The 24,626-nt window shown below is 53.2% G+C and overlaps 10 protein-coding genes across 10 annotated transcripts; 7 read left to right on the top strand and 3 right to left on the bottom strand.

Annotated features, from left to right (window-relative positions):
• Positions 1 to 71: 71 nt before the first annotated feature.
• Positions 72 to 566, top strand: P152DRAFT_470932 (uncharacterized protein; the record flags this gene model as incomplete). Its single annotated transcript, XM_033681017.1, has 1 exon — positions 72 to 566. The coding sequence occupies one exon, from the start codon at positions 72 to 74 to the stop codon at positions 564 to 566; it is 495 nt and encodes a 164-aa protein (XP_033537130.1).
• Positions 567 to 1,346: 780 nt separating this feature from the next.
• Positions 1,347 to 2,385, top strand: P152DRAFT_187095 (uncharacterized protein). Its single transcript, XM_033674226.1, has one exon. The coding sequence runs from the start codon at positions 1,511 to 1,513 to the stop codon at positions 2,108 to 2,110; it is 600 nt and encodes a 199-aa protein (XP_033537129.1). The 5' UTR covers positions 1,347 to 1,510; the 3' UTR covers positions 2,111 to 2,385.
• Positions 2,386 to 3,530: 1,145 nt separating this feature from the next.
• On the top strand, positions 3,531 to 4,415 carry P152DRAFT_470930 (uncharacterized protein; the record flags this gene model as incomplete). The annotated part of the gene is made up of 1 exon (XM_033681016.1): positions 3,531 to 4,415. The coding sequence occupies one exon, from the start codon at positions 3,531 to 3,533 to the stop codon at positions 4,413 to 4,415; it is 885 nt and encodes a 294-aa protein (XP_033537128.1).
• An 877-nt stretch (positions 4,416 to 5,292) lies between these two features.
• On the top strand, positions 5,293 to 6,475 carry P152DRAFT_479420 (NmrA family protein; the record flags this gene model as incomplete). Its single annotated transcript, XM_033681708.1, has 1 exon — positions 5,293 to 6,475. The coding sequence occupies one exon, from the start codon at positions 5,293 to 5,295 to the stop codon at positions 6,394 to 6,396; it is 1,104 nt and encodes a 367-aa protein (XP_033537127.1). The 3' UTR covers positions 6,397 to 6,475.
• Positions 6,476 to 7,154: 679 nt separating this feature from the next.
• On the bottom strand, positions 7,155 to 8,542 carry P152DRAFT_187067 (uncharacterized protein). Its single transcript, XM_033674225.1, has 2 exons — positions 8,413 to 8,542; positions 7,155 to 8,363 (listed from the first exon to the last, which is right to left on the bottom strand). The coding sequence occupies exon 2, from the start codon at positions 8,231 to 8,233 to the stop codon at positions 7,481 to 7,483; it is 753 nt and encodes a 250-aa protein (XP_033537126.1). The 5' UTR covers positions 8,234 to 8,363; positions 8,413 to 8,542; the 3' UTR covers positions 7,155 to 7,480.
• A 93-nt stretch (positions 8,543 to 8,635) lies between these two features.
• P152DRAFT_390730 (uncharacterized protein) lies at positions 8,636 to 9,298 on the bottom strand (the record flags this gene model as incomplete). Its single annotated transcript, XM_033676056.1, has 2 exons — positions 8,636 to 8,793; positions 8,848 to 9,298. 2 exons carry the CDS (start codon positions 9,296 to 9,298, stop codon positions 8,636 to 8,638), a joined length of 609 nt encoding a protein of 202 aa, XP_033537125.1.
• Positions 9,299 to 9,589: 291 nt separating this feature from the next.
• P152DRAFT_455212 (uncharacterized protein) lies at positions 9,590 to 11,246 on the top strand. Its single transcript, XM_033678748.1, has 3 exons — positions 9,590 to 10,131; positions 10,181 to 10,401; positions 10,451 to 11,246. The coding sequence occupies exons 1-3, from the start codon at positions 9,726 to 9,728 to the stop codon at positions 10,820 to 10,822; spliced, it is 999 nt and encodes a 332-aa protein (XP_033537124.1). The 5' UTR covers positions 9,590 to 9,725; the 3' UTR covers positions 10,823 to 11,246.
• Positions 11,184 to 12,327, bottom strand: P152DRAFT_470924 (uncharacterized protein; the record flags this gene model as incomplete). The annotated part of the gene is made up of 2 exons (XM_033681015.1): positions 11,184 to 12,253; positions 12,303 to 12,327. 2 exons carry the CDS (start codon positions 12,325 to 12,327, stop codon positions 11,184 to 11,186), a joined length of 1,095 nt encoding a protein of 364 aa, XP_033537123.1.
• An 882-nt stretch (positions 12,328 to 13,209) lies between these two features.
• P152DRAFT_479415 (uncharacterized protein) lies at positions 13,210 to 16,538 on the top strand. The gene is made up of 4 exons (XM_033681707.1): positions 13,210 to 14,089; positions 14,138 to 14,680; positions 14,737 to 14,889; positions 14,945 to 16,538. Exons 1-4 carry the CDS (start codon positions 13,507 to 13,509, stop codon positions 16,321 to 16,323), a joined length of 2,658 nt encoding a protein of 885 aa, XP_033537122.1. The 5' UTR covers positions 13,210 to 13,506; the 3' UTR covers positions 16,324 to 16,538.
• A 1,627-nt stretch (positions 16,539 to 18,165) lies between these two features.
• On the top strand, positions 18,166 to 20,291 carry P152DRAFT_479414 (FAD-binding domain-containing protein). Its single transcript, XM_033681706.1, has 2 exons — positions 18,166 to 19,705; positions 19,756 to 20,291. Exons 1-2 carry the CDS (start codon positions 18,239 to 18,241, stop codon positions 20,062 to 20,064), a joined length of 1,776 nt encoding a protein of 591 aa, XP_033537121.1. The 5' UTR covers positions 18,166 to 18,238; the 3' UTR covers positions 20,065 to 20,291.
• Positions 20,292 to 24,626: the final 4,335 nt, after the last annotated feature.

Raw genomic sequence — 24,626 nt, 5'->3', positions numbered from 1 at the left:
TAGGAGTCGCTGCTCTCTTTCACCTGCGCATGAATTTTCTATGGCTCATGCAAAAGACACATAATGGAAACATGGAGCAACAGGATGCTTCAACTCTCTATCACAACATGAACTTCTGGGGACGAAAGAATATTCCAGCGGGCCGTGCAGCTTTTCAAGTTCTGGAAGAGCTGGTGCTTTACAATTTCGACGCTCGGGTTATTGGACTACTCTATACTCGCCTCGAGCAGTGCGGCATCGATATCTCGGATCAAGATGAGGTTGATAAGGCAATTTGGAATATAAATACCAGAGGCTTTATGGACCTAGTGGAGGATGTTCGCAGATCCGCATTTGAGCCGCAAGCCTGGCAATCGTCCAAGGAGAAGCATACCAACAATATAGTTGATGAGGAGTTCCTCAGTCATGCTCGATACCTTCAACAGATGGTTGTATACAAGACCTTAAAGTACGGCATCAAGAACGGAGATATAGGACTCATCGATCGAGTCATTGGTGTCTGTTGCTTTTACTTCGAGTTCGAAATGCTCTATCTAAAGCGGCTCACCTGTAACGGACCACGATAGATGAGTGATGACACCGGTGGTAACGTTATGAATTTAGCTATAGAAGAAGGAAGTTCCAAGTGTGTGTCCGGAATGATCTATGTAAGCCTCACATTGTGATGCTGCCTCAGGCCGTAAGGCCAACAATCCACAGTCTGGGCCGACAGTCCAAGACTATGACACATCATCAATATAAATACCTCGAGTGCCATCGTCATCGGGAGGGACCTACGAAAGACTCCGGGCACTTCTTCGTAACATGGATGACCATCATCCCCAGGGACCAGCTATCCTCAGTCGAAAATCTCACAGTGTTCGAACTGTGGAAGTATTTCAAAGGCGAATCAGAACACCTATCGCACACCGCGGAACTCAGTACCTGGTTACCTCCATTGATCGCAAGGCTTTAATGTAACCCATATATCTGGAATTGATACAGAAGGCCGACCTACAGGCAGTTCATGAGCACGTATTTCGACGCAAACTTTACCAATTTGCCAGCACATACGTCTCTATGGAGCCATGGATGAAGCCTGTGATGCTAGGGTCGCTTGGTAGTTATTAATTACAGGCATAGCGAAATAATCTAAAGACCAGAGGGAATATCTGAAGGAACCACTAGTCGTAACTTGACGGACCTTATATTTCAGGTGTATCCGCACCTTTTGGACATCCCAAATGTGACCGAGCTCCCAATCTACCGATTGCTGTCGCAATTTAATATAGTTTCCGACAGCCACAACCGAGTTCTAGATATAACGCCTTTCGCACTTCAGCCGTCCCCTGGAAGTATTTTTTTCGATTAGGATGTATTAGACTCTATTCTTAGAAAGTGGCTCTCCGAGTTCGAAAGGGGAAAATTCTCCTTTTCTGGTAATAGTCCTATTTATATACCGTGGACCGCCCAAGACTTAGAAGAGGCTATTCAAGCATGGGAGACTCTTTTAAACGTTATCGAGGCAAATATGCCTGGCTATACCGTCGAGTCCCGCCGTGAAAACCCCTTACCGACGAATATCCTCGACCAGTATACGCTGAGTCCATTCACTAAAGCATTCCTTTCGCGGGCACGATTACCTTCATTCAAATATGTTGCTCCAGGGGTAACCCATTTCACTCTGGACTTTTTCTATGCCGTTTATTCCTCCGAGCTACGCGATTCTCCACGATTGCCCCCGCACGAGGATCCAGACTTGAATGAAGTTGCGACGCTGATTCCCCCAGCCGAATGCTCTATACCTTATCCCGCGGGTCCTGACTCCGCTGATAGCGAGGGATTTGCGAGGTTTACGGTTGCTCGTCGAGCTGGTCTTTATACGACCCCGGACGCATACTGCGCTGATGGTGTCAAGCTGGTCGACTCTGTTGGTAGTAGCCGAGAGATCCTACGTTATCGACCACCACACTGCCCCTGGGGGCCGAATCGTTATCCTCGGCTTGCAGATATTCTTCAAAAGTGGGCGGAGCTTGTCCAGAATAAAGTCTGGGTGGTTGATCACGATGGGGTGAAGACGAGCATCGATTGGTTTCTGGAAAACGATGTTACGCTAGAATGGTCTTTGTAAGAGTCTATAAAATGGGAATGTCAATTTCAGATTTTATTCAAGCCTCTAGCCTTGTCGGAGCCGTAGCAGAAGAGGATACTAAACCTAATTCCAGTTGTATTGTTACGGCACGGTAGCTGGATGCACACAACATACGCGTAGCCAAAGATATTCTAGATTGAGATGAAGAGTAAAGGTATCTGTGACAGAGGAATTGTCGCATTAATGCGGGGATGATGATTAAGCACGATTGCTGCTTAAGCTCAGTTACTGTAGAGTCATAACGCAAATTGGTATTAACGATTCACATCGTCTAGGAAAAGAGATCTAGCTAGTAGCCAGATGAGATAACTTAAATACATAGGAGAAAACTGAAGAGTCCTGATTAGGCCTAGCCCAGGGGTAGGGGGCAGTGAAAGGAATGTTAGGTGGCAGTAGAAACCAACAGAGGCATCTTGCGACAGGAATCTTGATGAGGTTCCATCTCGGTGCTACTAGGCTTGATTAGGCTTAGGCTCTCAGTCTATGCCAACCATGGGCCATGCCCATAACACTCTCCATTCCAATGCCCTAATGCTGTGTTACTATGTTTGTTTGCTTCTCTGATATAATCCACCAGCCACGTCTTCAGCCACAACCAAGGGAACAGGCCGCAGGCTTGGGACCATAACACATATCGCCTGAATAAGAAGATTAAGAAGCTACGTTTAGCCTATTCTTACTGAGGATAATGACCTCCCCTTCATCGGCTTTATATGTTATGGTCCCAGGCCTGCGGCCTGTTCCCTTGGTTGTGGCTGAAGACGTAGCTGGTGGATTATATCAGAGAAGCTGTTACGGTTATCCTCAAGTATTGATGCCTCAGGCATCAATCGTCAGGTGATCAACCATCTATATCTACAGTTCTAGTTAATTAGACATCCCCAACTAGTTAGTCTCCATAGATCCCCACATGGGCCTCGCAGAGAGGCCTGAAGGGTGTATGAATCTCTCTCTCTCTAGTCTCCATAGAAATCAATCAATATAATCAGTCTTCTACTATTGTCGTCTTCACAACAGAAGCAAACAAACATGGTAACACAGCATTAGGGCATTGGAGAGGAGAGTCGCTATCTCGCGCACAAAGGTGCCGGGAGATTTCTTCTCCCTCTCTCTTCAGTTTAGATTAATGGAACTTGGTAATCGCAGATCTTGCGCATCCAGACCGTGTCACCGTGATCACAAAGCAAACCTTTCAAATCATCCCTTCTATTTATCTTACTTAAACCCTACCCTTTAAAGCCTAAATCTTATAGCTATTTTAGCGTCTCACGTGATCTAGCTCTAAAACAACAAAATAACCTCATTTAACGCCCTCCCCATCTATCGCCGCACACTACGACGAAATCGATCGACGAGCGACGACGCGTCTCCGGATGAAGCGCAATTGCACCTCTTCCACATGACTGAGGCCGTCATCCCCATCACCTACATCCCGCGGAGCGACATCCCCCCCATCACCCTTTCCCCCTCCTCCACCCCTCCCACCACCACCCGCTACTTCATCGACGACCGCCTCAGCCTCCCCGACGGCCCCTGCATCTACGTCGTCTACGAGCAAGACGCCGCCGACCTCCTCATCGGCCCGCCACTTCACATCGCCGTCGACGCGATCCTCGAATACGTCTCCCCTGCGCACCTCGAGGACTTCGAGAACTGGCGCTTCGAGCACCCGGAACAGGAGCCGCCGATCATCAAGGTCAATGGGAAGGACATCCCGCCGAAGAAGCGCAAACGGTCGCCGAAGAGCCGGATCGTAACGACGGCGCCGTCGCGGGTGGATGGGGAGTCGAGCGATGAGTTCGTGCATCCGAAGAAGAAACGCTCGAATATCGTTGTGCCGGTCGTGAATGGCTCGGCGAATAAAGTGAAGAAGCGAGGGAAACCAGCGGGGGTCAGGAAAAAGGATCTCACTACCAAAGGAGGGCAGCATCTCGCGTTACCTAGTCGATTCAACTCGTCGACATCACAATCCCCGTCCCGCGCCGTCACTCCACTCACCCGACCCCATCAACCCTCCTCCACCTCGCTCTCCACCTCCTCCCCACCACCCGACAGCACCAAGCGGAAATACTCCATGCTCCAAGCCGTTGCGCCCCCACCCGCCGACGAATACGAAATCGAACGCATCCTCCGGCACCAGGACATCGGCGGGATGATGTTCTACTTCGCCAAGTGGGTGGGGTACGGGGAGGCGGACGGGACGTGGCTGAGTGAGGAGGAGTTGGGGGGGGCGGCGGAAGTGTTGAGGGAGTATAAACGATCGGGTGCGTGGGTGGGGAGTTGAGGAAGGGGACTGGGTTAGGATGGGGTTGGGCTGGGGGTTGGAGTATGGGTTAGGATGGGGTTGGGAAGCTGGTTTTATGATACCCCTTGATTTGCGTGCATTTTGAATTCATGAGCATTTTACTTAGCGGAGACAACAGCTGGTGAATGGATTGACTGATGTCGAGTGGATATATCTACGGTACCAAATGCATGGATGGTGATCCAGTATCGTTCTACTACTTGCACTGGCTAATTCGAGTGGGCAAATGTCCTAGCGAGGGATCATTCAGCGTGTCACCGTAAACTTACTGTAAACATGCCCATATTGATAGAAACCATAGATTCTCTGAGCTAGTCAGCCATATGATTACATTTTCAACCAATTCGACCCCAAGCTTTCGTGCCACCATGCAATGTCGCCACAGCTGTCGTGATTAATATACAGCTCCTGTACTGCGCTCAGTCATCATGCGAAGCTTCTCGGCCCGCATTTTGTTGAGAATAGGGCCAAGGAAAACCTTATCGGAATGCTCAATGAACTAGAAGGGAGTTGCCTAGGCACCAAGGAATCGAAATGGCGTTGATGTGGCGAGCTGAACATGCACTGGTCATAGCAGTAGTACCACTGGTACCACTGGTATCACTGGCACGTGAACTTGAGTCGACTTTCCCTGTGACGGATTACTATACTGTTAAAATAGCTAGGCGCCGCGGATGCACGAGATATGGAAAAAAAGCTAAGGAATTGCCTAGACAATGTAGACGATAGTAATCAAAGGGGTGGAAATCGTCTATATAAACACAAGAGTCGCTGCAGCTAGATAACTGGAAGAACTATTCAAGATCGAGAACACTACAGTCCACATCCTAATCGCAGCTGCCTTCCAACAAGCACCATGTCCTCATCCGTTCCAAAAATCTTCGTCATCGGCGGCACCGGGGCGCAGGGCATACCCATCGTCCGCGGCCTGGTCGAAGACGGGAAATACCAAGTCCGCGTCCTCACCCGCGACATCACCTCCAAGCGCGCCCAAGACCTGCAAGCGCTCGGCAACGTCGAGCTCGTCGTCGGCTCCTTCGCCAACGAATCCCGCCTACGCGCCGGGTTCCGCGGGTGCGCGGGCGCGTACGTCAACATCGATGGGTTCACCACCGGCGAAAAGGGCGAGATGTTCTGGGCGATGCGGGCGTACGAGCTGGCGATCGACGAGGGGGTGAAGTTTTTCGTGTATGGAAATCTGGACTATGGGACGAAGAAGGGAGGGTATGATGCGAAGTATCGGACGGGGCATTATGATGGGAAGGGGAGGGTGGGAGAGTGGATGTTGTGGCAGAATCGGGAGAATCGGGGGCGGATGGGGGCGGCGGTGTTTACGAGTGGGCCGTATATTGAGATGGCGATCGCGTATGGGACACCCATGATGCCGACGATGGAAGACGGGGTGCTGACGTGGAGGCTCCCGCTGGGCGATGGGGCCGTCCCCCACGTCTCGTTGGATGATTGCGCCCATTATGTCCGCTGGCTCTTCGACAACCAAGAGCGCGCCAACGGAATGGATCTGGAAGTTGCCATCGACCACATCCAGTATGAGGACGTTGCCGCAGCCTTCGAGAAAGTGAGCGGCCATCCCGCACAGTTCATCGACATCTCTCTCGAAGAATACTGGAAAACCTCCCCCTTCGGCGGTGATGGGGCACAGTTGAGTAGCGCCATCCACGCCGATCCAAAGGACCCGGCCAGCCTGACGCGCCAGCAAACCTTCACGGGCTTTTGGAACCTATTCCGGGACTCCGGAAACAACACGGGGGTCATCCGCCGCGATTATCAGTTGCTGGACGAGATCCATCCGAACCGGATCCGGACGGTGGAGGAGTATTTCCGGAGGGAACAGGAGAAGGGGGAGAAAGAGGGGTTGGGTTCGCTGTGGGATCGTGTGCAGCCGGCACGGATGAAGCCGGTTCTGAAATTGGCCGAGGACGGGGCCAGGCTCGGGTTTTGATAGCTCATTGCCTGTGTTCGATAGATTAGCAAATATCGATGAGGATATACATAGCTCACAAGACATACGTTCAGTTCCCCCTAGTCTCCGTCGCCTTTACCCGCGGTCGGAATTTTTCTCGAATTTTAAGCGCCGTAGCCTCCATTGGTACAGCCATTGCCCGCTTTTGCAGCACGATGCTGTCTCCCCGTTCAATATTATTGACCGCCCGTCTCATGCCGGCTTTATCGCTTCCTTTCGCTTCGGTCATTTTCAATGTATCCTTCTCCAGCGTGTAGGCAAGCGGCCAATGGCGCCGGGTTTTGCTGTACACATGTGGCTGCAGAGCACTTCGGGCGAGCTGAGGATATCCTTCTGAGTGCAGCTTTTCCAGTGACCTGGTCCATTGTAAGCTTGGTTTTGTTTAGGTGACAGAGATGGATTCATACTTCATCGCTTTCGTCAGATGAACGAATCGACGCATTGCTTCGCGAAATGACTCCATTGTGAATGTGAGATAGTGGTTCAACAACAACAAGATCGTAGGGTTGCAATGAGTTGATCCTGCCAATAAATTCCGAGTTCAACAATTTAATCTGAGCCAATTGAAGGAATTGAATGAATGAATGGGATGTTCGAAGTGTTGTTTAATATTTTGAGTCGGGAGCTCGCAGTCGTGATGTTGAAATCCTTCCATGTGGTCCGAGCTTCCTAATGGTTTGGAGCAAATGAGCAATGGAGCTCCGGCCGCAATATTATCGTCAATGCAGACAGTATGATGTCTCTCAGAAGCTTCAATAAAGGCCAAGGACAATTTGCACAAGTTTGCAGAGTCCGTCATTGACCCTCTTGAGCAGACGAGTAAGGCGGAAAGGCCCAAAGATAATGTCACCCAATATCATTGTACGATGGTATATATAACCAGTCAATAGACAAAGATCCTCAAAGAGACGTGGACAATGAAATTGTTGACACAACGGTTCGCAATAGAGATGCGTAGACTCATGAATGGACAAAGAGTCATTGTGACTTTTAGATCCAAAGGACTATCACTTGGTCATAAATATGCGTCCGAGCCTGCAGAACCCATTTCTGCCCTTCTCCATCACCAGAAAACCAGAACATTTGCAACCCATCGTCGAAAGTAAAGAAGAAACCACACCCCATGGACCCAGCCGCCGCAAAGCAGTGCCTCGAGGCCCTCGAGGCCGACTATCGCGCAGTGAAAGCCGAGTATATCAAGCTGAGCGACCAATACGCCAACTTCACCCCGATGACTAAACTCGGGCTCCAGAAAGACCGCAATGAGGCGGAGGTCCGAGTGATTCTCCGCGCGGCCCTCGACGCTGATCTCAAGTCCAACCGCCTCGCGAAGTGCGAAGACATCCAGACCACCTTCCTCGCGAATCTCAAGATCGCCGGGAACCTCGTGCAGGCGACCAATCTGCGAGTGAAGAAGCACCGCGGCGACCATTTCGTGGCGCTGTGCGAGATGGCGGACGAGCACATTCAAGCGGCCAAGGCCGATATGGAGTCCACGCGGGATTTCTTCCGGGTCTTGAAGGAGGATGACGGTCCGGAGCGGAAGTGGCGGGCGAAACATCCGCATCTTGAGGCCGACAGGATCCGCAAGGCGGAACGCGATTGGGACAAGATTTTCCACCGCATCGACCGTGGGGAGAATATCAGATCCGCGATTGGGAGCGTTCTTGACGGTTGAGAGGGGGTATCGCGGACTAAAACACGCTCTCCAACCTTGACTGCGCACCGTTCGCACCGTTCGCACCCGTTCGACTCTGGTCGAAATCCCTTCACAAGACTTGCAAGGCAAACTGAACCCTAGCTCTTCCGCAACCATGGACCGTCCAGGTAACGGTAAGTACTGTGCAACTCTAACAACAGTCGTTTCCGCATATAGAATGCCTAACCAATAGAATGCTTTGAAGCACAGTTGGTATTCTTTTCAACTGACTGACCAATTGATTAGCCTGAGATACAATTAGAAGAATTCTATGTTTTTCCTTTGCATGGACTGACCTTGATAGTATGTGATTCGCTTTGGCAGCCAGCCAACCTGATTGCGAAGCCAGTGTGAGCAGGTTGCGTTGGGTGGATTTCATGCTTGGGGTGGGTAAGGGGGTGTTAGTCAGAAGACAGGATCCAGTGAGTATAGTGACCTTGCGCGGCGTGCATTTTGCGTTAATGCGTAGGGTAGGTCTTGGAGACAGTAGTTCAAAAAAGACAACTGTGGGGTTTAGAACTACCACTTTGACGACTCCCTCAAAGTCCGGATGTCCTCGATATAACCAATCTTACGCCCACGTACTAAGCCGAGTGCATCTTGCAGTAATCCATAGCATATACCAATGCCAATTCCGAGTCTCGCCGTACGGGCAGCAGTGGCTGCCGGGAACCGGTCTAATATCTGTCAGTACTCTGCCACCAATCTATACGGCAACGTGATCCACGTACTCCAAAGACTAAAAGCACCAGTTGTACCCGTCGCAGCCACCACAGTACTCAACGCATCCTTCCCCTCATCCGGCCGCAACGAGTCGACCGCCTGCTCGGCCAACAAGAATGCGGCGGTCCAACCCCCCAGCTTGACCCCCATCTTGATCCCCTCCCGCACGCCGCCGTACGCCGCTTGGTAGTTCTTGGTCTTGTGGTAGAAAAACCAACCGCGCTGCGACGTGGGGAGGCGGTGGGCGTTCTCAGCCCGGAAGACGTAGCCGGCTTCCTGGCCGCCTTTGAAAGTTCCTAGGAGAAAACCAGACGCCGCGGCGGCGAAGGAACCGGTCATTAGGCGTTGGGTCGGGAGCATTGATAGTCGCTCATTCTCGTCGAGTGTTGGGGGCATTGTGTTTGAGGTTTGAGGGGGCTGTTCAGCGGTTTGTTGAAGGGTATCGGCGGAGGTGTTCATGTTGGCAGTTCGCGGTGGTGTCTTTGCTCTGAGCTTGTGATGGTCGTTCGAGGAACAAAGGGAGATTGGTTTATCTCTCTCTATGAACCATATGGCTTCTTTTGGTATATTATTCAATGGGAACGCCGATTTTCAAGAATTTGAGACTGAATCGGAGAAATGGTTAAGAACGGTAGTCCTTTGTAGTCCCCCAAGTCCTGATATCAAAGCTTCTATCAAATGCCATCCCTGCAACGTCCATCAGTCTTGGCAGAAAGTATCACGACTTAATCTTCAATTCCATTTCAAGAACATCATATCAAAATATTCCAAGTTGACCATACACGATCCCTTCCAAAACGAAGCCATTGACGGAATTAAAGCTACCGGCTAAGGCCGAAGCCCTCTGGGACACTATCTCCTCCTAATCTCCCCCAACTCCCCCAAAATGATGTTCAAACCCTCCCCCATCCTTCAAAAAAGGACCCCCGTCCGCCTCAAAGGTTTCCGTCGACCCGCCCTCCGCCTCCTCCGCGCCGCCGAGGTATCCATGCACCCCCTCGCCACGATGGAAGACCTGGGTGTCCCGCACATTCAGCCGACACGCGGCCAGTCGAACCACGACGCCTGGAAGAAGCTCGGCCACCCCATCGTCGCCATCCAGCGGCGCGCAGGGCTCACTGTCGTGCATCAGGGCGCGGGGTCGGGCGACCCGGCGGAGAACACGCAGCTCGCAAGGTTGGGTGCGACGGAGCGGATATGGAGTCCGAGGGAGCAGCAGTTGAGAGAGGAGGGGAAGGCGGATTTGGTGGACGTGCCGGCCATTGCGAGGAAGAAGCAGAAACGGCGGACGGGTAAGGCACGGAATTGGGATGGTAGACCGATCATGCTGACTCTGTGAAGGACATGAGATAGTGCCGTTGGAAAATGCGACGCAACGACCCCGCCCGAGAACAAACCCTGGGCGATACAAGCCGCCGGCAACGCTCTACTGGCAGCATAGTATTTACACCTACAACAAAGCATCGATGAAGCCATTACCAGCAACCACGAGGAACGCCACGAAGATGCTCCGCGGCTTCATCACTCGATATCCGAAGGACCTAGACGGCGTCCTGGACGCAGTACGTAACCCAACCCCAATGATTGATAGCAAACGTTAATACCCCCCAGCTCCGCACCGAAAACTCCCGCGCGCGCACCCCCCTCCGCGCCTACCTCTCCGACCGCTCCTCTCCCCGCACCGACATGCTCCCCTCCCTGATCGGCGTGATCAGCATGCTCGGCAAAGGCGGCTTCCTGTACCCGTGGCGTGCGATGCAGAGCCTGGCGCCGGAGATCACGTTCAAGCACTACAACGGCGGGCGGGTGGGCATCCAGACATTCGTGTATGATCGGCGGATCGAGGCGTTGCGGCAGGAGAGGCAGAGGGTGTGGGGACAGATGAAGGAGATGATGGAGAAGGGGGGGTTGATGAATCAGGGGAAGGACGGGGAGGTGATGAAGGAGTTGGAGGGGAGGTTGAAGGCGGCGGGGGTGCAGTAGACTTGGTTCGAAGTTTGGGTGGGGGTTCTCATTGGGCGTGGATCCGTGTCTACCTGTATGTGTACGATAAAGGCAGTGATACCCCGAACTGTTAACAAAATCGAAGTATATAAGAACTCAGGGGAGGGGTTGAATCGCAACGCTCGATCCCTGAGCTGGATTGGCATCGAATATCTCCTGGCTCAGCGTCTTCGCACTACAATTCGACCTTAACTCCAAGACAGACCCCTGCTTTATTAAGACGACCCCTTTACATTTTCCTTCACTACAATTCTAAGGAGCGATCTTGATACAAACGACCAAACTTGAATATTAGACTACCACGCCAGTACTTTTGTGTTAACCATCCCAATATCCAAATTCACTGAACAACCGGGTATATCCTCCCACCAGCGGCCACCAACTCCCTCGTGATCTCACGATCCCACCCCTCCACCGTCACTACTCCAGGCGCCGTCTCCGAACCCCCATTCAGATCCCCCGCCGCCAATAACAACCTCAGCATCTCCACTGACCCACTCTGACACGCAAGCCCCAACGCCTCCTCCCTTTCCCCCTCCACCCGATACGCCCCCGCACCCACCAACTCCTCCACCACCTCCACCCGCCCATACCGCGCCGCCACCCTCAACGGACTCCACCCCCCTACTCCCTCCCTCATCTCCCTCGTCATCCCCCCCGCCAAAAAGTAATTCAACACCCGCATCGATCCCTCCTTCGCCAACAAGTTCAGCATCCATCGATTATCGTCCGCCGGCAGCTGCGCGATGTGCGTCACCCCGAGCTCCTCGATTAATGGCCGCGCTGCCTGCATCCAGCTGGTGGGGAAGTTACTCCCATCGGATCCGGGCACCAGGGCGAGGCGGATCAGGCCTTCGAAGGGGCCGCAGAAGCGGCCGCGGACGCGCTGCGCGTGGCGGAACCAGTGCTGGGAGGCGTAGGAGAGAAAGGGGTAGGTGCGGAGGCGGTTGTGGAGTTCGGTGGGGGAGACGCAGGGCGTGCGGAACGGGGGCATGGTTAGGTAGGTGAGGCAGGCAGAGGCTAGGTCCTCGTGGGGGTCGATCGCGGGCTCCCCGGCGCCACCATCACTACCACTGCTATGGCGGGCTAGATACGCGGGTAGGAAATCGCGGAGGGATTCGTGGGCGAGGTGAACGGCGCCGTGGCGCTGCTCGAGGAGCCGCGTTGCCAGGCGCAGGATCTGTGAGACGTCGGCCCAGGCATTGGAGAGGACGGCGGGGTGGGCGGGGTCGACGGCGAGGCCGCAGGCGAGTTCGTTGAGGGCGAGGGGGCGGGGCGCGACGGCGGCCCAGGCGAGGGCGCGGAGGGCCAGGGGGGCGAGGGGGTGGGGGTGAGAGCGGAGATGGTCGAGGAGCTGGGCGTAGATGTGGGGTTGGGGGATGCGGAGGGAGAGGGATATGTGGAGGGGGGCTTTGAGGGGGGTTAGTTGAGGGGTTGGAAAGGAGGAGGGGGACGGTACCATCTGGGGGAATGTCGGTGGCCATGGTGGTGTCATGTGGGATTTGAAGAGGTAGAGGGAGTTCGCGGGCGACGCGCAGGCGCAGTGCTCGAATGGGTGGACGATGCTGCGAAGTCATGGAGAGGGAACGAGGAGGAGAGGCGAGATTCTCTCCGCACTTAACCGCCGGCGGACGGCACCAATCAACTGACGGTTCACAAACGAGGCGGACGTGGAGGTCACGATACCGACCCAATCCTTCGCGTTGGAGGAATTGGAGGTAGCAAGGCACGCTTCAACGGCAGCATGCATCGCCACCCCTGGCCGGATCTCTCCTTGGGAGCGTCGTTGACTCCTTGGACCCAACCGACGCTTCAGCGACGGACCCAACGTCCGGCAGCGGTGGTACATGAGACAACGGTACTGGAAGCGGACATGAACGAACGAAGTACGAAGGTGCAGGAAAAAAAGCATCGCAGGACGCCGAGAGGCCCTACGAAGCGGCGGGCACGAAACATTGCACACCGGTTCGACATGGAACTGAGGGTGGAAGGACTCAATGCGGTTGACGGATAGATGACACAGCTAGCGCAAATCTATGCCAAATCTGGGGCATATGCATGGCGCACTGAACGAAATGTACTTACGGGACTATTCACTTGCAGATGAATATATGAATTGCTGGATTAATGGCCTTGGTGAGGAGTGAGAGAAGGATATTTGTCGAGAGACTTTGTCTTGGACATGGGGCTCGGGGATATTCCGTAGATCTATACGGTATTTACATGGCGATCAGTAATAAGGGAATTACTACGCAAAGACTAAGGATCGATAAGGAATTAAAGACGGAGCCGGATGACGGCTAACTGGATCTGGTCAAGTGCTCTCTCTATTTCCATCATTCCATTGATCCATCACTCATCCATCGCCAGGTGCAGATTGGAGTTGCGATGCGATGCTCTGGACGTCAATCAATAATTCCACCACCACTTTATCTCCCTTCACTCTTCAGCTTCCACATCTTCCTCTTCATCAACCCACCTTCCTTTCTCCACCTCACACATCGATTTCCTTCTTCTCTTCACAATGATCAGCATCACCTAGTTTAAACCCTCGTTTTCCACCTCCTTTCGCCGTATCGTGATCGGCACGTTTCCTCGTCCAACATACTTAAAAGGGTTCAACCCGCCATCACCCTTCGCCTTCTGCCTCTGATTCTTCCGCGATGGATGCGGAAACTCCCACCTCCGCGCCCACCGCTCGCGCTGAAGAACCCGACCCTCGCAGCCGACTCGAACATGTCCTCTCCGCCGACCCCCAAGGAGATGCATCCTCCAACGAAGCCACCACCGCCACCGCTCCCGTCTCACCCACGAACGATCTGGCCGATCCCAGCCCCGAGGAGCGCGCATCATCGCTCGGGACGCCCGCTCCCGGCTCCGAGGTGCCGCAGTACACGGCCAACCCGACTACAACGCGCCGCAACGCGAACGGGAGCGTGTCGTCGGTGTATTCCGGGAACAAGATCCGGCACCTGAAGAAAGAGGACGGGGTGCCGCTGTGGCGGAAGGATATCCAGTATGAGTTCCTGCGGACGGTGTTCGAGGACGAGAAGCCGGTTTTCCACAAGACGTCGGATGGGTCGTTTGGTCATCGGTTCTCGGATATCTACCTGGATGCCATGGCCAAGAGTAGCAAATGTAGCAAGATCCTAAAAGATAAGCTTCTCACCGAGCGTCCGCAGGCTATCAATATGGCGATGGTCTGCTTGCTGGTCAACGTCGGTCGGATGAATACAACTTTGAACTGTGAGTTATGCCAATGGCAAGGATAAGTCCAGCACTAACACACGACAGTCTTTCCGGAGATGCGCGCACAACTACGAACCTATCACTCCATCCCTTCCCTCCAAGCACATCAAGATCCCAGCGCATACAAACAACTCCAAGACGCTCCGCGACTCAAATCCATCCTGAAAGGTGCTACCGAGGACATTGAGCAGCCCAGCAATCTCGACGACATCATGTCGGCCCCTATCCCGCGAACCAACCCCGTCAATCTCATCTTCGTCCTGGCGCAATATGCACCCAGAGTCTCCGCCATGCACTTCGATGTCCCGCGTGATTTTTTCGATCTGGTGATGAAGCCCGAGCTGAGCAGCGCTAGCCGCGCCACGGCGTTCCTTTGGCTGATGTGGTGGTATCTCGAGAGCAACTTCTCCAAGGAGGATGCGCTCCGCAACCCGTATGGACTCGGCCGCGTTTCCAAGGACGATCCCGAGGAATTACCCATCAAATGCCCGCAATTTGAATACCTATCTAAAGAACAGGCGGATCTGGAGAATGTTGATACCGACAGCGAAAAAGAGTTCGGCGAATTGAAGCGGTTGGAACGGATCGGTATGATTCCTTTATGAAACGTTGGATATCGTAAACATTGGCTAATATTGTTCCAGCCATCCTGCAATCCGACGTGCCCGCATCATCAGCAGGCGGTAAGAGAGGCGTTGGTCGAAAGTCGGGAGGCTTCGGCAATAGCCCGGCCTTTAACTTGCACTCCGATGACGGTGCAAGTCCTGCGAGAGACTCCCCAGTCCCTCCGCACAAAGGTAAGAAATACAGTCAACTCTGTTCATATTTGTATATACTAACATTCTACTCTAGGCCGTGGTAAACGCAAGTTTGCGGCGGTACATGATGACGGAAACGAATCACTCCGCTCTTCTCTCGCGGGAATCAAACACGATCCCGCCGATGACTCGGACCGAACGAGATCCGCGAGCCCTCTGCCATCCAAAGCATCAGGCCTGCACATCAACACCCTATTGAACGACCCCGCCCGTTCCTCTTCGTCAGCGTCGCACGCCAACCCCACCATCAAAGGACGCGGCCGCGGCAACTGGCGACGCGACCCCAATACCAAACGTCCCTACAACCGCCACCCCGACAAAAACGCCCCACCCGCCGAGCCCGTTCCCCGCACCGATTCCCCAGCCGGCGGCTCCAGCCCCGTCATCGGCCCCCACGGCTTCTATCTCCCCCTCAACGGCGCCGAGCCCTCCCACAAGCGCTCCCGCCCACTCACCAACCACCAGCAAGCTGTCGAAAAATACCGCAAGCGCCGCGTCGAATACATCCTCGACCGCCGCCTCCGCGAGAAATTGTCCGCCTCCAAACACCGCCGCGACCGCGACGGCCTCTTCCTCCGCGCCTGGATGCGCTGCCAGGACCTCGGGAGCGACTACGACAGCGACGAGGAGCTGCTCGCGCACCCGATGCACGTGGCCGAGCGGACGGGCGCCATGGGCGGCGCGCCGCTCCTCGCCGGGCTCTATCCCCGGCCCTGGGAGCAAGAAAGCAAACGCCCTGACGAGATCGAGGGAAATCCCGAGGACGACTGGGGCGAGGAAGCCGGGAGCTTGGCGAGCGCGCTGCGGCGGTGGGAGCGGCGCGTGGAGCGGCGGGAGAAGGGACTTCCGGTGGTAAAGCGGGCGAAGCGGGTGAGGTCAGAGCCAAGGTTTGAGATGGAAGAAGAGGAGGAGGTGGCCGTGGAGCCGGTGGGGAAGAAGCGGAAGGGGGGGAAGAAGAAGGGTGGGAGGAAGCGGGGGGCGAAGGTGATGGAGGAGTTGGTGGTGGTGGCGAGTTCGCCGGTGAGGGAGGCGGTGATGAGTGTGGGGGAGGGGGAGGGGGATGGGGAGGGGGATGGGGATGGGGATGGGGATGGGGATGGGGATGGGGATGGGGATGGTGATGGTGATGGGGATGGGGATGGGGATGGTGATGGTGATGGGGATGGGGATGGTGATGGTGATGGTGATGGGGATGGGGATGGTGATGGGGATGGGGATGGTGAGGGGGTGGATCAGACTGGGGAGGTTATGGATGTGGATGGTGAGGAGTATGAAGGAGAGATCGATGAGGACTTGGTGGGCGATGAGGACGAGGGCCTGGCGATGAACGCTGGCTACCCGGCGAGTGATTCGCGGGAGTATGATATGGCGGACGCAAGCGATGTGGACCGGACGGGCGAGTTGGAGGACTAGGACACGGTTGTTGTCTGATTTCACCCAACGTGGCGTGAGGGATGTGGGATATGGATGTACCGCAGTACGCTGGTTTACTTACGAATGGCTGTTGTTGCATAGGTACTACTCAAACGTTGTCTCGGTAGCGAGCACGAAATCTAACAATAGGATGCTTCAATAGTCCTCATGTTTAGCGTGTACATTGTTCGTCCGATATCAATAGTCCAGATGATAGGTACCTACTCCGTTAATGTCCTCCCGTTCGCATCAACTCATGTCCTTACCTCCTTGAGCCGCTTGAAGACTTTCCCCAGCAGTTAGCAGTTAGCTTCCCCTTCTTCGTCACATCCGGAATGGGACTTTTAACTCCTGAATCAGATTCCCTGTCTCTCACGTGTCCGTATGTAAGTGCGGAATAGCTGCCTAACTAAGGAAAATTCTCAATCCCTTGAGCCTCGACCCTCGTTGATGACCATCTTCAGTTCCCCACTCTTCAGTCTTCACCCTCCACGGACCGATGTTGGGGATCCCTCCTCATAACCTCCACGCCCGCTCGCGTGGCATCCCCGTCCCCTGAGTGTACGACACCCTCACATCCCAGGATATTTCTTGCATTTATGACTTATGCAGTTCGAATCGTCGAAGGAGCGAACTAAATAAGCGACGCAGCCACGCAAAGCTATCGATTTGATCGTTGGCCGTTGGCCGTTCGCCAACAATTTTGACATGGAGATAAGATGTTAGGCACTAGGTAGCAGGCTAGGGAGTCGAAATAGGGAGTGGTAGTTGGCGGAGGTGCCTGCGGGGACCCCGGAGTGCCTTTGCGCACTGCCACAAACGCCACCGTCAGCAGCGTTGCATGCGTGTGCAGGTGACTTCCCTGTGCAGGAGACATGGACCTGATCGCAAATTTGATGTCAACTTGTCAAGCCATCCATGATCCATGATCCATCAGCCAAGGGTTCCGTCTGAAGTTAAAATTACATCCGAGATCCGTTTAGGGCTTCAAGCTTCAACTCTTGGACAGTGGACGATAGTCGATACAAGTTCCTGGGGTCGGTCGGTGGGATCATGGCGGTCAGCCTGCTGCTCGATCAACTTCCAGGTCTTTCCTGTCTAATCGACCCGACGCAGTGGTGATTTCAGTTCATCGACATAGTGTTGATGTTTAACTGCAACTTTGCTCGATCTGCTATCAGTTATCACAACCAATTGCCAACTGATGCTCTCTCTTTATGGTGCTATGCTGTCGGATGAGGGAAGTCGCGGATGCCTCCACGAGTCAACGATACGGTAAGGGGAGCTATGGCCGCGGGTGAGCTGGGCATACTACGTAGTATACTAGTATGCATCCCGTTGCTCGTATAAATGCTTGCTCTCGCTCTATCCGCCAGCTTGGTAATAGTACGTTGAACTAAAGCTACTAAAATGACTGAACTGCCTTCTGTGGCGCGTAGGATTCTGCCTAGTTAGGAACCCCCAGAGGTTGGGAGTTGGTACTAAACCCTCTCCGCGCAAGTAGGTACGTACTACATACCGTATGCGCTTCTAGCCTTCAACATTTCGTTCATTATCTTCGACGCGCTCATTTCCTTTGTTTGTTTCCAGGATTGCGTTGGGAGTTTCTGGCTTGGTCACTTGTAATCATTGGTCGGAATTCCAGCGTCGTGGTAACGATATCGCTTTGGGCAAGATTACTAGGCACATGCCACATGGGCATCTAGAAGTCAATATACTAGTTATTAGAAAGCTTTCTTCTAAGCGACCTTCGCTGACTGGTCATTGCGGGCCGACTCCGATCGCCAGTAATTGATATATTGTCTGACTCCCGTTCAAGAACTGTCACACGGCGCGCTTCATCCCCTCCTTTATGATTTGCAGTCGCTCGCTATATTTTTTTTAGTTATTTTTTTTTGCCGTCTGGTTCCCAGACATGAAGTCACTCGTTTTTCTCGTAATTCAGCTGGCGGCCAGCGCTGTCGCCCTTGGTCCCCTCAAACGCCAGGCCGCCGCCGCTACCGTAGCCAGCGGATGCCACAAGATCGCTACAGATACGGACTACCCGGCGAAGAGCGTCTGGCAGCAAGCGCTTCCAGGCGTCACGGCCATCGACCCCTCAGCGTTCGGGACTGATCCCGCCCCCGATTACCGCTATCGTCCGCGAACTTCCACAGATGTTGTGAATGCCGTGAAGTTCGCGACCAAGTACAACATCCGATTGACGGTCATCACTTCCGGACACGACTTTTTGTGCCGTAGCACCAGCTCTTCCGGTCTTCTCCTCGACGTCTCCCTCCTCACGGGCATCAGACTCTCGTCGAGCTTCAAAGCTAAAACTGCAGGCGTCACCCCCATCCGTAGCGACGAAACCCCCAAAGCCCTCAAGGACTCATGCAAGGAAGCCGTCGTAACGTTTGGCGCTAGCTATGGGGGCCAGCCGTTGAACGATGCTCTTTCTGCTGTTGGAATGGTTGCGGTCGCTGGAAATCACGGTGCCGTCGCCCCGGCCGGCGGATGGGGTCAGACCGCCGGCCATAGCCCGCTCGCCAACCAGTTTGGCCTGGGCGTCGACCAGTGGCTCGAGGCAAAGGTCGTCACTGCGGATGGCAAGCTTCGCGTTGTCAACTCCGTCTCTAATTCCGATCTCTTCTGGGCCATCCGAGGCGGCGGGGGCGGCTTCGGCGTGGTCGTCGAGGCCACCATGAAGGTCTACCCGGACGTACCCGTCACCGGCATTAACTTCTGGCTCAACTCGACGACTCCGGATGTCAATAGCGAGGGTCTCGAAAAGGCTTCGCAAGCCCTCTGGGCCGCACTGCCGGACATCCAGGCCAGCGGTATCTCGGGCTACTTCTTCGGATCACCGGGATACATCCGAGGTACCAGCGTCCACGTTGGTGAGCTTTCGAACGTTACCGACGCTTACAACGCTTGGATTCCGGTGCTCGAGAAAATGCAGTCCTACGAGGGCGTCCTCCCGTTCCAGTCCCGGCCATTCGTCTACGCAAACTTCAAGGAATACTACGACACCACATACGGCGCGCGATCCTGGCTCGCCGCCCCCACCGGACCGGATTACAACGCCAAAGCCAAACGTCACGACGCTGACGACCCGCCCGCCCCGCGCGGTTTTGGCTGGGTCCCGACCGACAGCGTGCTGTTCGGACCCGACCACATGAAGGACCCCGCCCTTCTGGGCGTCATCAAAACCCAAGCCTTATGGAATATGATCATGACCACTCCCAAACCCGGCACCACCACAAATATCGGCAAGCAGACCTCCGCCCATCCAGGCTGGAGGAAGGCCACGGCGCTCATGACGACCATCAACCTGGGCGAACTGGGCAACGCGGACGCCGCACGCGCGTTCGCGCCGGATATGGGCGGATATATCAACGAGGTACGTTCCCCTCCACACTCACATTCACACCACTAACTCACCATTCCTAGGGCTGGGCCGACGACCCGAACTGGAAGCAGAACTTCTGGGGCCTCGATAACTACAACCGCCTCTCCGGCATCAAGACCAAATACGACCCAAAAAATGTCTTCTGGACCACCCCCGGCATCAACGCCGAGCAGCGCCAGTTCATCGACGGGCGCGTCTGCTTCGCGACCGGTGCTTCGAACACTACCGCGGCGCCAATCACCGACTCGAAGCCGGGCCCTGACCCCGTGAAGCTCGCCGGGTATCTCATTGCGGAGCTGACGGGGAAGTTCCCGGCGCCCGGCGAGTATGTCGGCGTGCAGCCACACTAGGGTTTCGCGGTCCTTTGGGGTGCCGCGGTCGCCTTCCGGGCGTCAGTGGCAGCGTAGAATTGCAGTAGAATGTATCGACGTTTGGAGGCTGAAGGGATTTTGGGCGACCTTTTTCTGTTGGGAAGGGGAACTGGGGAACATGTTCACGTCATTCGATGTATTATATATATATATGTATGTTGTGGAACTGATATAGACGACCTACGAACTCAGGCTGTACACAGCCCGCTTTAATCAGGTGCAGATGCGCCGCCGTAGACTCATATGCTAGTTCTGCGAGGAGGTTGAGGAGATTGCTTTGTTGTGGTGACACGCCGAAATCGCTGCTCCCTCCCGGACGCTTACTATGATACAATAATAACAGAGGCCTTCGTGGTGAAAGGCACTAGACGGGGGCATCCACTTCATGGCCGTTCCCATTACAGGTCAGTAATAGGAAAGGGTTTAAGAGTCTAGTCGCCCTAGGTAAAGATTTGCTATTGCGATTTACAATTTTTGCATTCGTAGCAACCCCATTACACCTCCATCGACATCTCAACCGAGACTCTAATCGTAATGATCAGTGATATCCACTGTTCAGTTGACATATGTCGCCACCCTCACCACACCTAGTTATCAAACCGTCACATCCTGCTCGCCCTCCCGTCATTCAGAACTCCGTGTATCGTTTGTAATGTTCTAGGTAGGCCAGCGCATATCCTAGAGCCATCAATCAGTTCACCTTACCGTGTCATCTCCTTCGGAAAGGGGTCCCTCTGAGGATGATAACCATGACCAGCGAGAGGGAAATGGATCCATCTTGGACGGTTGTAGTATGTTTCTCGAACAGAAGCACACGGAAAGAAATGCAGGAGATGTTGGGAGCTGGGTTGGAGTTTCGTTCAGGGAACTTTGCCGTTCGGGGATCTGGCGATGTCCATTCTACACTCGCAATCAGCATTCATAGTCCCTTATACTGCTCCGTAGTACGACTGGGGTATTTCGCTGATGAGCGCGGAGCTGACGACTTTTCCTAAATCTGCTTCGCTCGGTGAGCGACGGAGATTGCTAGCATTCCACTAGACCTAGAAGATATTGTCGAATGTACTTCAAGTCTGTTCGAAATGTGTAGGAAGGGAGGGAATGTGGTGTAAGCCTAGCCCAAGACGACGGGTGTTCTGGTCAATAAGTGTATTTTGTCCGTCCAGTCGCTATAGAGGTATATGATCATGTCTAGGCGATTCGGACATGCTGCAGCTCTCCATGTCCTCCAGATGGTCCTCATGTCGAACGACTACAACAGGTCAGCTTATAGGGAGTGATCATGATTGTAAACTGCATGACCGAGGGCAAATCCGCAGAAGACGCCCAGCTGGGAGGTCAGGGTATTTGATCAAGCTGAGAGATTCGTAGGAGATTGGTATTCATTGCATCATTTAGCTGAGAAGGAACAATCCACACCGACCTCTGCTTTCACTCTTTGTAGCACAGAGTAGATACATTATCTTGTTTTCCCGCGAGACAGACTGAATCCACTGACGTAGGTAGGTAATTTCAGACGGAGACAATATAGTGGATATATAGTGTTCATGATATAGATGAGTTTGGAAAATGAACCTTTAGCCGCAAAAGATGACTTGGAACTCATGAATATAGGGCAGCAGTGAGGGTAATCGGAGAATTGAAAAGAGTGCATATTGTTCCGTCTTACGCATACTTGCTATACATTCAGCCAGTTTCATTAGAATATAAACACACTAACATATGCTAAGGAGAACGGATAGAGAATTAACTATCAGAATGTATCTTTCTAATCTGAACGAGTGGAGGTTGAGGGAACAGACCTAGACATCTCTCTAGATGTTTGTATAAAGAAAAACAACCCTGAATTTTAGTAACAAGACGATGTAGATGGAAACTGAATGGATAGCTTTACGGATGAACGACTGACTGGATAGATTTGACATATGACATGAAATTTTCGGATAATCCATATGCATTTCCGAGTCTCTTGAAAGCCGGGGGGTTGTCAGTACAGCCGCACCATATTGTTCGTCTCCGCAAGACGAGGCTCGACTGTTTGGGCTGTAAGATAAGGGAGTATATATTCAAGCATTGGACGCATGGACTGATGTGAAGCAGAGGTACGCGAACGGATAATATGATGATACACATCCGACAATGCGAAGGAACACCTCGACCGTCCATTGTCCCAGATTCCCCGCCTTCGTTATCAGAACCAGAACCCCACAGTACATGAATAAGAACTTGCTCATTTGCAGAATCGATGCTGTCGGCTTGCCCGAGCCGTGGAGACGAGTATATGGCCATCATGAGTTCATGACGGCCATTACGGGTGGTACATCTCCCATTCTGAGGGTGAGCAACATAGTCAATAACTGCACATCACCGCAGATTCTCCTCGTGGTACAAATGGTTATTCAACCAGGTGTGGTATATCGTTTATGTCACGGCCACGATTGGTTGTGAGGATACGACGTCGTTAGATTTGTGATCCTACACCACCCATTCATATGCCTGGACTGAGGGGTAACTAAGGGTGGTACTGGAGCGGGCGGATATGATTCGCGCCACATAAGGATGGCTTGCCCAACGAAGGTGCAACAGTCAGAGAACCAATGTCCCGTGATGAGAATTATCTGCCTGTCGTCTCATGCGGCTGTTAGGTCATCCGTATTGCTGGGTTCTGTCCAACAAGCTGCAACACTCGGACCCGCAAAGGGGGGGCCGCAAACTCGGAACGGATGGAGGACCGTGGTCCGTGAGGTCTGCGGTTTGGGAGTTAGGACTGTAAATAAGTATGTACTAACTAATGGTAAAAAGGAAAAATGGAATATTAATACATACTCCGTATTTAATGCAGATATTTCCGTGGAACCCTTGTCGGGGATGTGTGCCGGACAGACTGCCGCTTGCCAGTGATTCAGGGGTGGGGAAGGTCGGCTCGCCGCCTCATCTCTTAGGTGTTAGATGTTGGGCCTTAGACCTTGGACTTTCGAGGTCGGTGTCTCAGTAACAACTGACAAGTGAGTGACACTTGACAAGGGGAGGGCTTTGAAATTTGAATGGGGGTGAACAGTTACCTCCGTCCTACATCATACTTGCAGGAATCGATATTCATGCAGAATTCCTGAATTCCAACGATCGGAGGGCACAGAGCCTTTCTCGTCGATTAAGACTTGTGTTGCATAAGCTCCACCAGATGGATTATTTGGTTGGTCGCGCATCCAGGAATACCTAAATCAAGAGTGTGGGTTAGTTAGACTGTTGGTGGCTGTTGATTTATGATTATCGCAATAATATTAGTACAACACTTTCGGCCTTCGGGGGCATCTGACTGGAATCACTGGATAGAAGTTCACAACAGCAGCTGTTGGACATCAGCTTTTTGAACGGTTCCTCCTGCGGATTCACATCGATGACCTTGACTTGTATTCGAGATAAAGTCCCCTTAGTGATTTTTCTCTTTCTTATTCTCATCTAAACATCTGGACTCCGGAGGCTGGAGGGTATTACTACGTATGTAGTAAAGTTATACCTAATGGACACAGTCCCTCCCCTGGCCCTCCCCTCTTTCCCAAGGACGTTTGAACTTCGAAATGTTCCATCGAGCACGGTGCCGCATTTGGGGGTGATCAGCCACTGTGATCACAGTTTCCCGTCTCATCACTCAAGGTCCAAGGAGTCAAGGTCCAAGGTCCGGTAAGGGGGGATTGGGATTTGGGGGTGTGATTGTGGCGCGCTAGGCTACATGGGGCTGGGAGGATGGATCCGCTCAGCATCATTTCCGTCATTCGTCGGATAGAAATGGGAGGTGGGTATTGGATGATTGGAGATAATATGGAGTAAAGAAAGGCTTCCTTTAAATATCAAGTCGGAGAGCGAAATATCAAATACCTACGATTCGGCCCATTGGCTGATGAGAAAAGGAGCACGATGGATGATTCAGGGGATGATAATATTCGAATTTCGAGATGAGAGGCACCCGGTAGCGCGGGAAATGGCGGAAATGGCGCCTCAGCCGAGAGGAAACCTGCACTCATCCTACAGCTTAATTCTTAACCGGCAAATCTTGCAGATGCTGGATCCAAATGCTAGTCCTAAGTTCCGAAAATCAGAGTACATTTTATCCCGTTCGCAGCATTTATCTACAAGTCATTGATATTCCGAAACCATGATGGTGCAGATGGCCACTTTTGATCGACATCTCCTTTCCCTCGGGCTCGAATTGCTCGTCATCAGCAGTGGAGGTCACCAACCTCGCCTCAATCCTCATATCGCATGTATCTCCGCCCCTACGGAGTACAGAGCACTCCCTATCCTCTTCAACAGCGTCGTCCAATCCCATCACAGATTATTCCTCGTTCTTGTGCTGCTGGTGCTTATTAATATTATTAGGTGCCTGCTCTTGTGATAAGTAGGTATTTAATATCTGGTGATATTCCCATCCCGGACCCGCCGTACAGTAGTGCCTAGCACTTAGCAGCGGGCTTGTTCTCACGCTATCCATTTTTGACTCTGCTCATTCTTCGTTTTTGGATTCGACTCTCGACTCTCGATGC

This window comes from Eremomyces bilateralis, assembly GCF_010015585.1.
Source record: "Eremomyces bilateralis CBS 781.70 unplaced genomic scaffold P152scaffold_3, whole genome shotgun sequence".
In the NCBI taxonomy this organism is placed as follows: Eukaryota; Fungi; Ascomycota; class Dothideomycetes; order Eremomycetales; family Eremomycetaceae; genus Eremomyces; species Eremomyces bilateralis.
This window is presented reverse-complemented; position numbering and strand designations above follow the sequence as displayed.

Bases quoted from the DNA above. Each gene is read 5' to 3' on its own strand.
- P152DRAFT_455212 (XM_033678748.1), top strand. From the start codon at position 9,726: ATGATGTTCAAACCCTCCCCCATCCTTCAAAAAAGGACCCCCGTCCGC. The intron at 10,132-10,180 runs GTAAGGCACGGA...GACTCTGTGAAG, and splicing joins GAAGCAGAAACGGCGGACGG to GACATGAGATAGTGCCGTTG. The intron at 10,402-10,450 runs GTACGTAACCCA...AATACCCCCCAG, and splicing joins TAGACGGCGTCCTGGACGCA to CTCCGCACCGAAAACTCCCG.
- P152DRAFT_479415 (XM_033681707.1), top strand. From the start codon at position 13,507: ATGGATGCGGAAACTCCCACCTCCGCGCCCACCGCTCGCGCTGAAGAA. The intron at 14,090-14,137 runs GTGAGTTATGCC...AACACACGACAG, and splicing joins GATGAATACAACTTTGAACT to TCTTTCCGGAGATGCGCGCA. The intron at 14,890-14,944 runs GTAAGAAATACA...ATTCTACTCTAG, and splicing joins CCCAGTCCCTCCGCACAAAG to GCCGTGGTAAACGCAAGTTT.
- P152DRAFT_479414 (XM_033681706.1), top strand. From the start codon at position 18,239: ATGAAGTCACTCGTTTTTCTCGTAATTCAGCTGGCGGCCAGCGCTGTC. The intron at 19,706-19,755 runs GTACGTTCCCCT...CACCATTCCTAG, and splicing joins TGGGCGGATATATCAACGAG to GGCTGGGCCGACGACCCGAA.
- P152DRAFT_187067 (XM_033674225.1), bottom strand. From the start codon at position 8,233: ATGGTTGCGGAAGAGCTAGGGTTCAGTTTGCCTTGCAAGTCTTGTGAA.
- P152DRAFT_187095 (XM_033674226.1), top strand. From the start codon at position 1,511: ATGCCTGGCTATACCGTCGAGTCCCGCCGTGAAAACCCCTTACCGACG.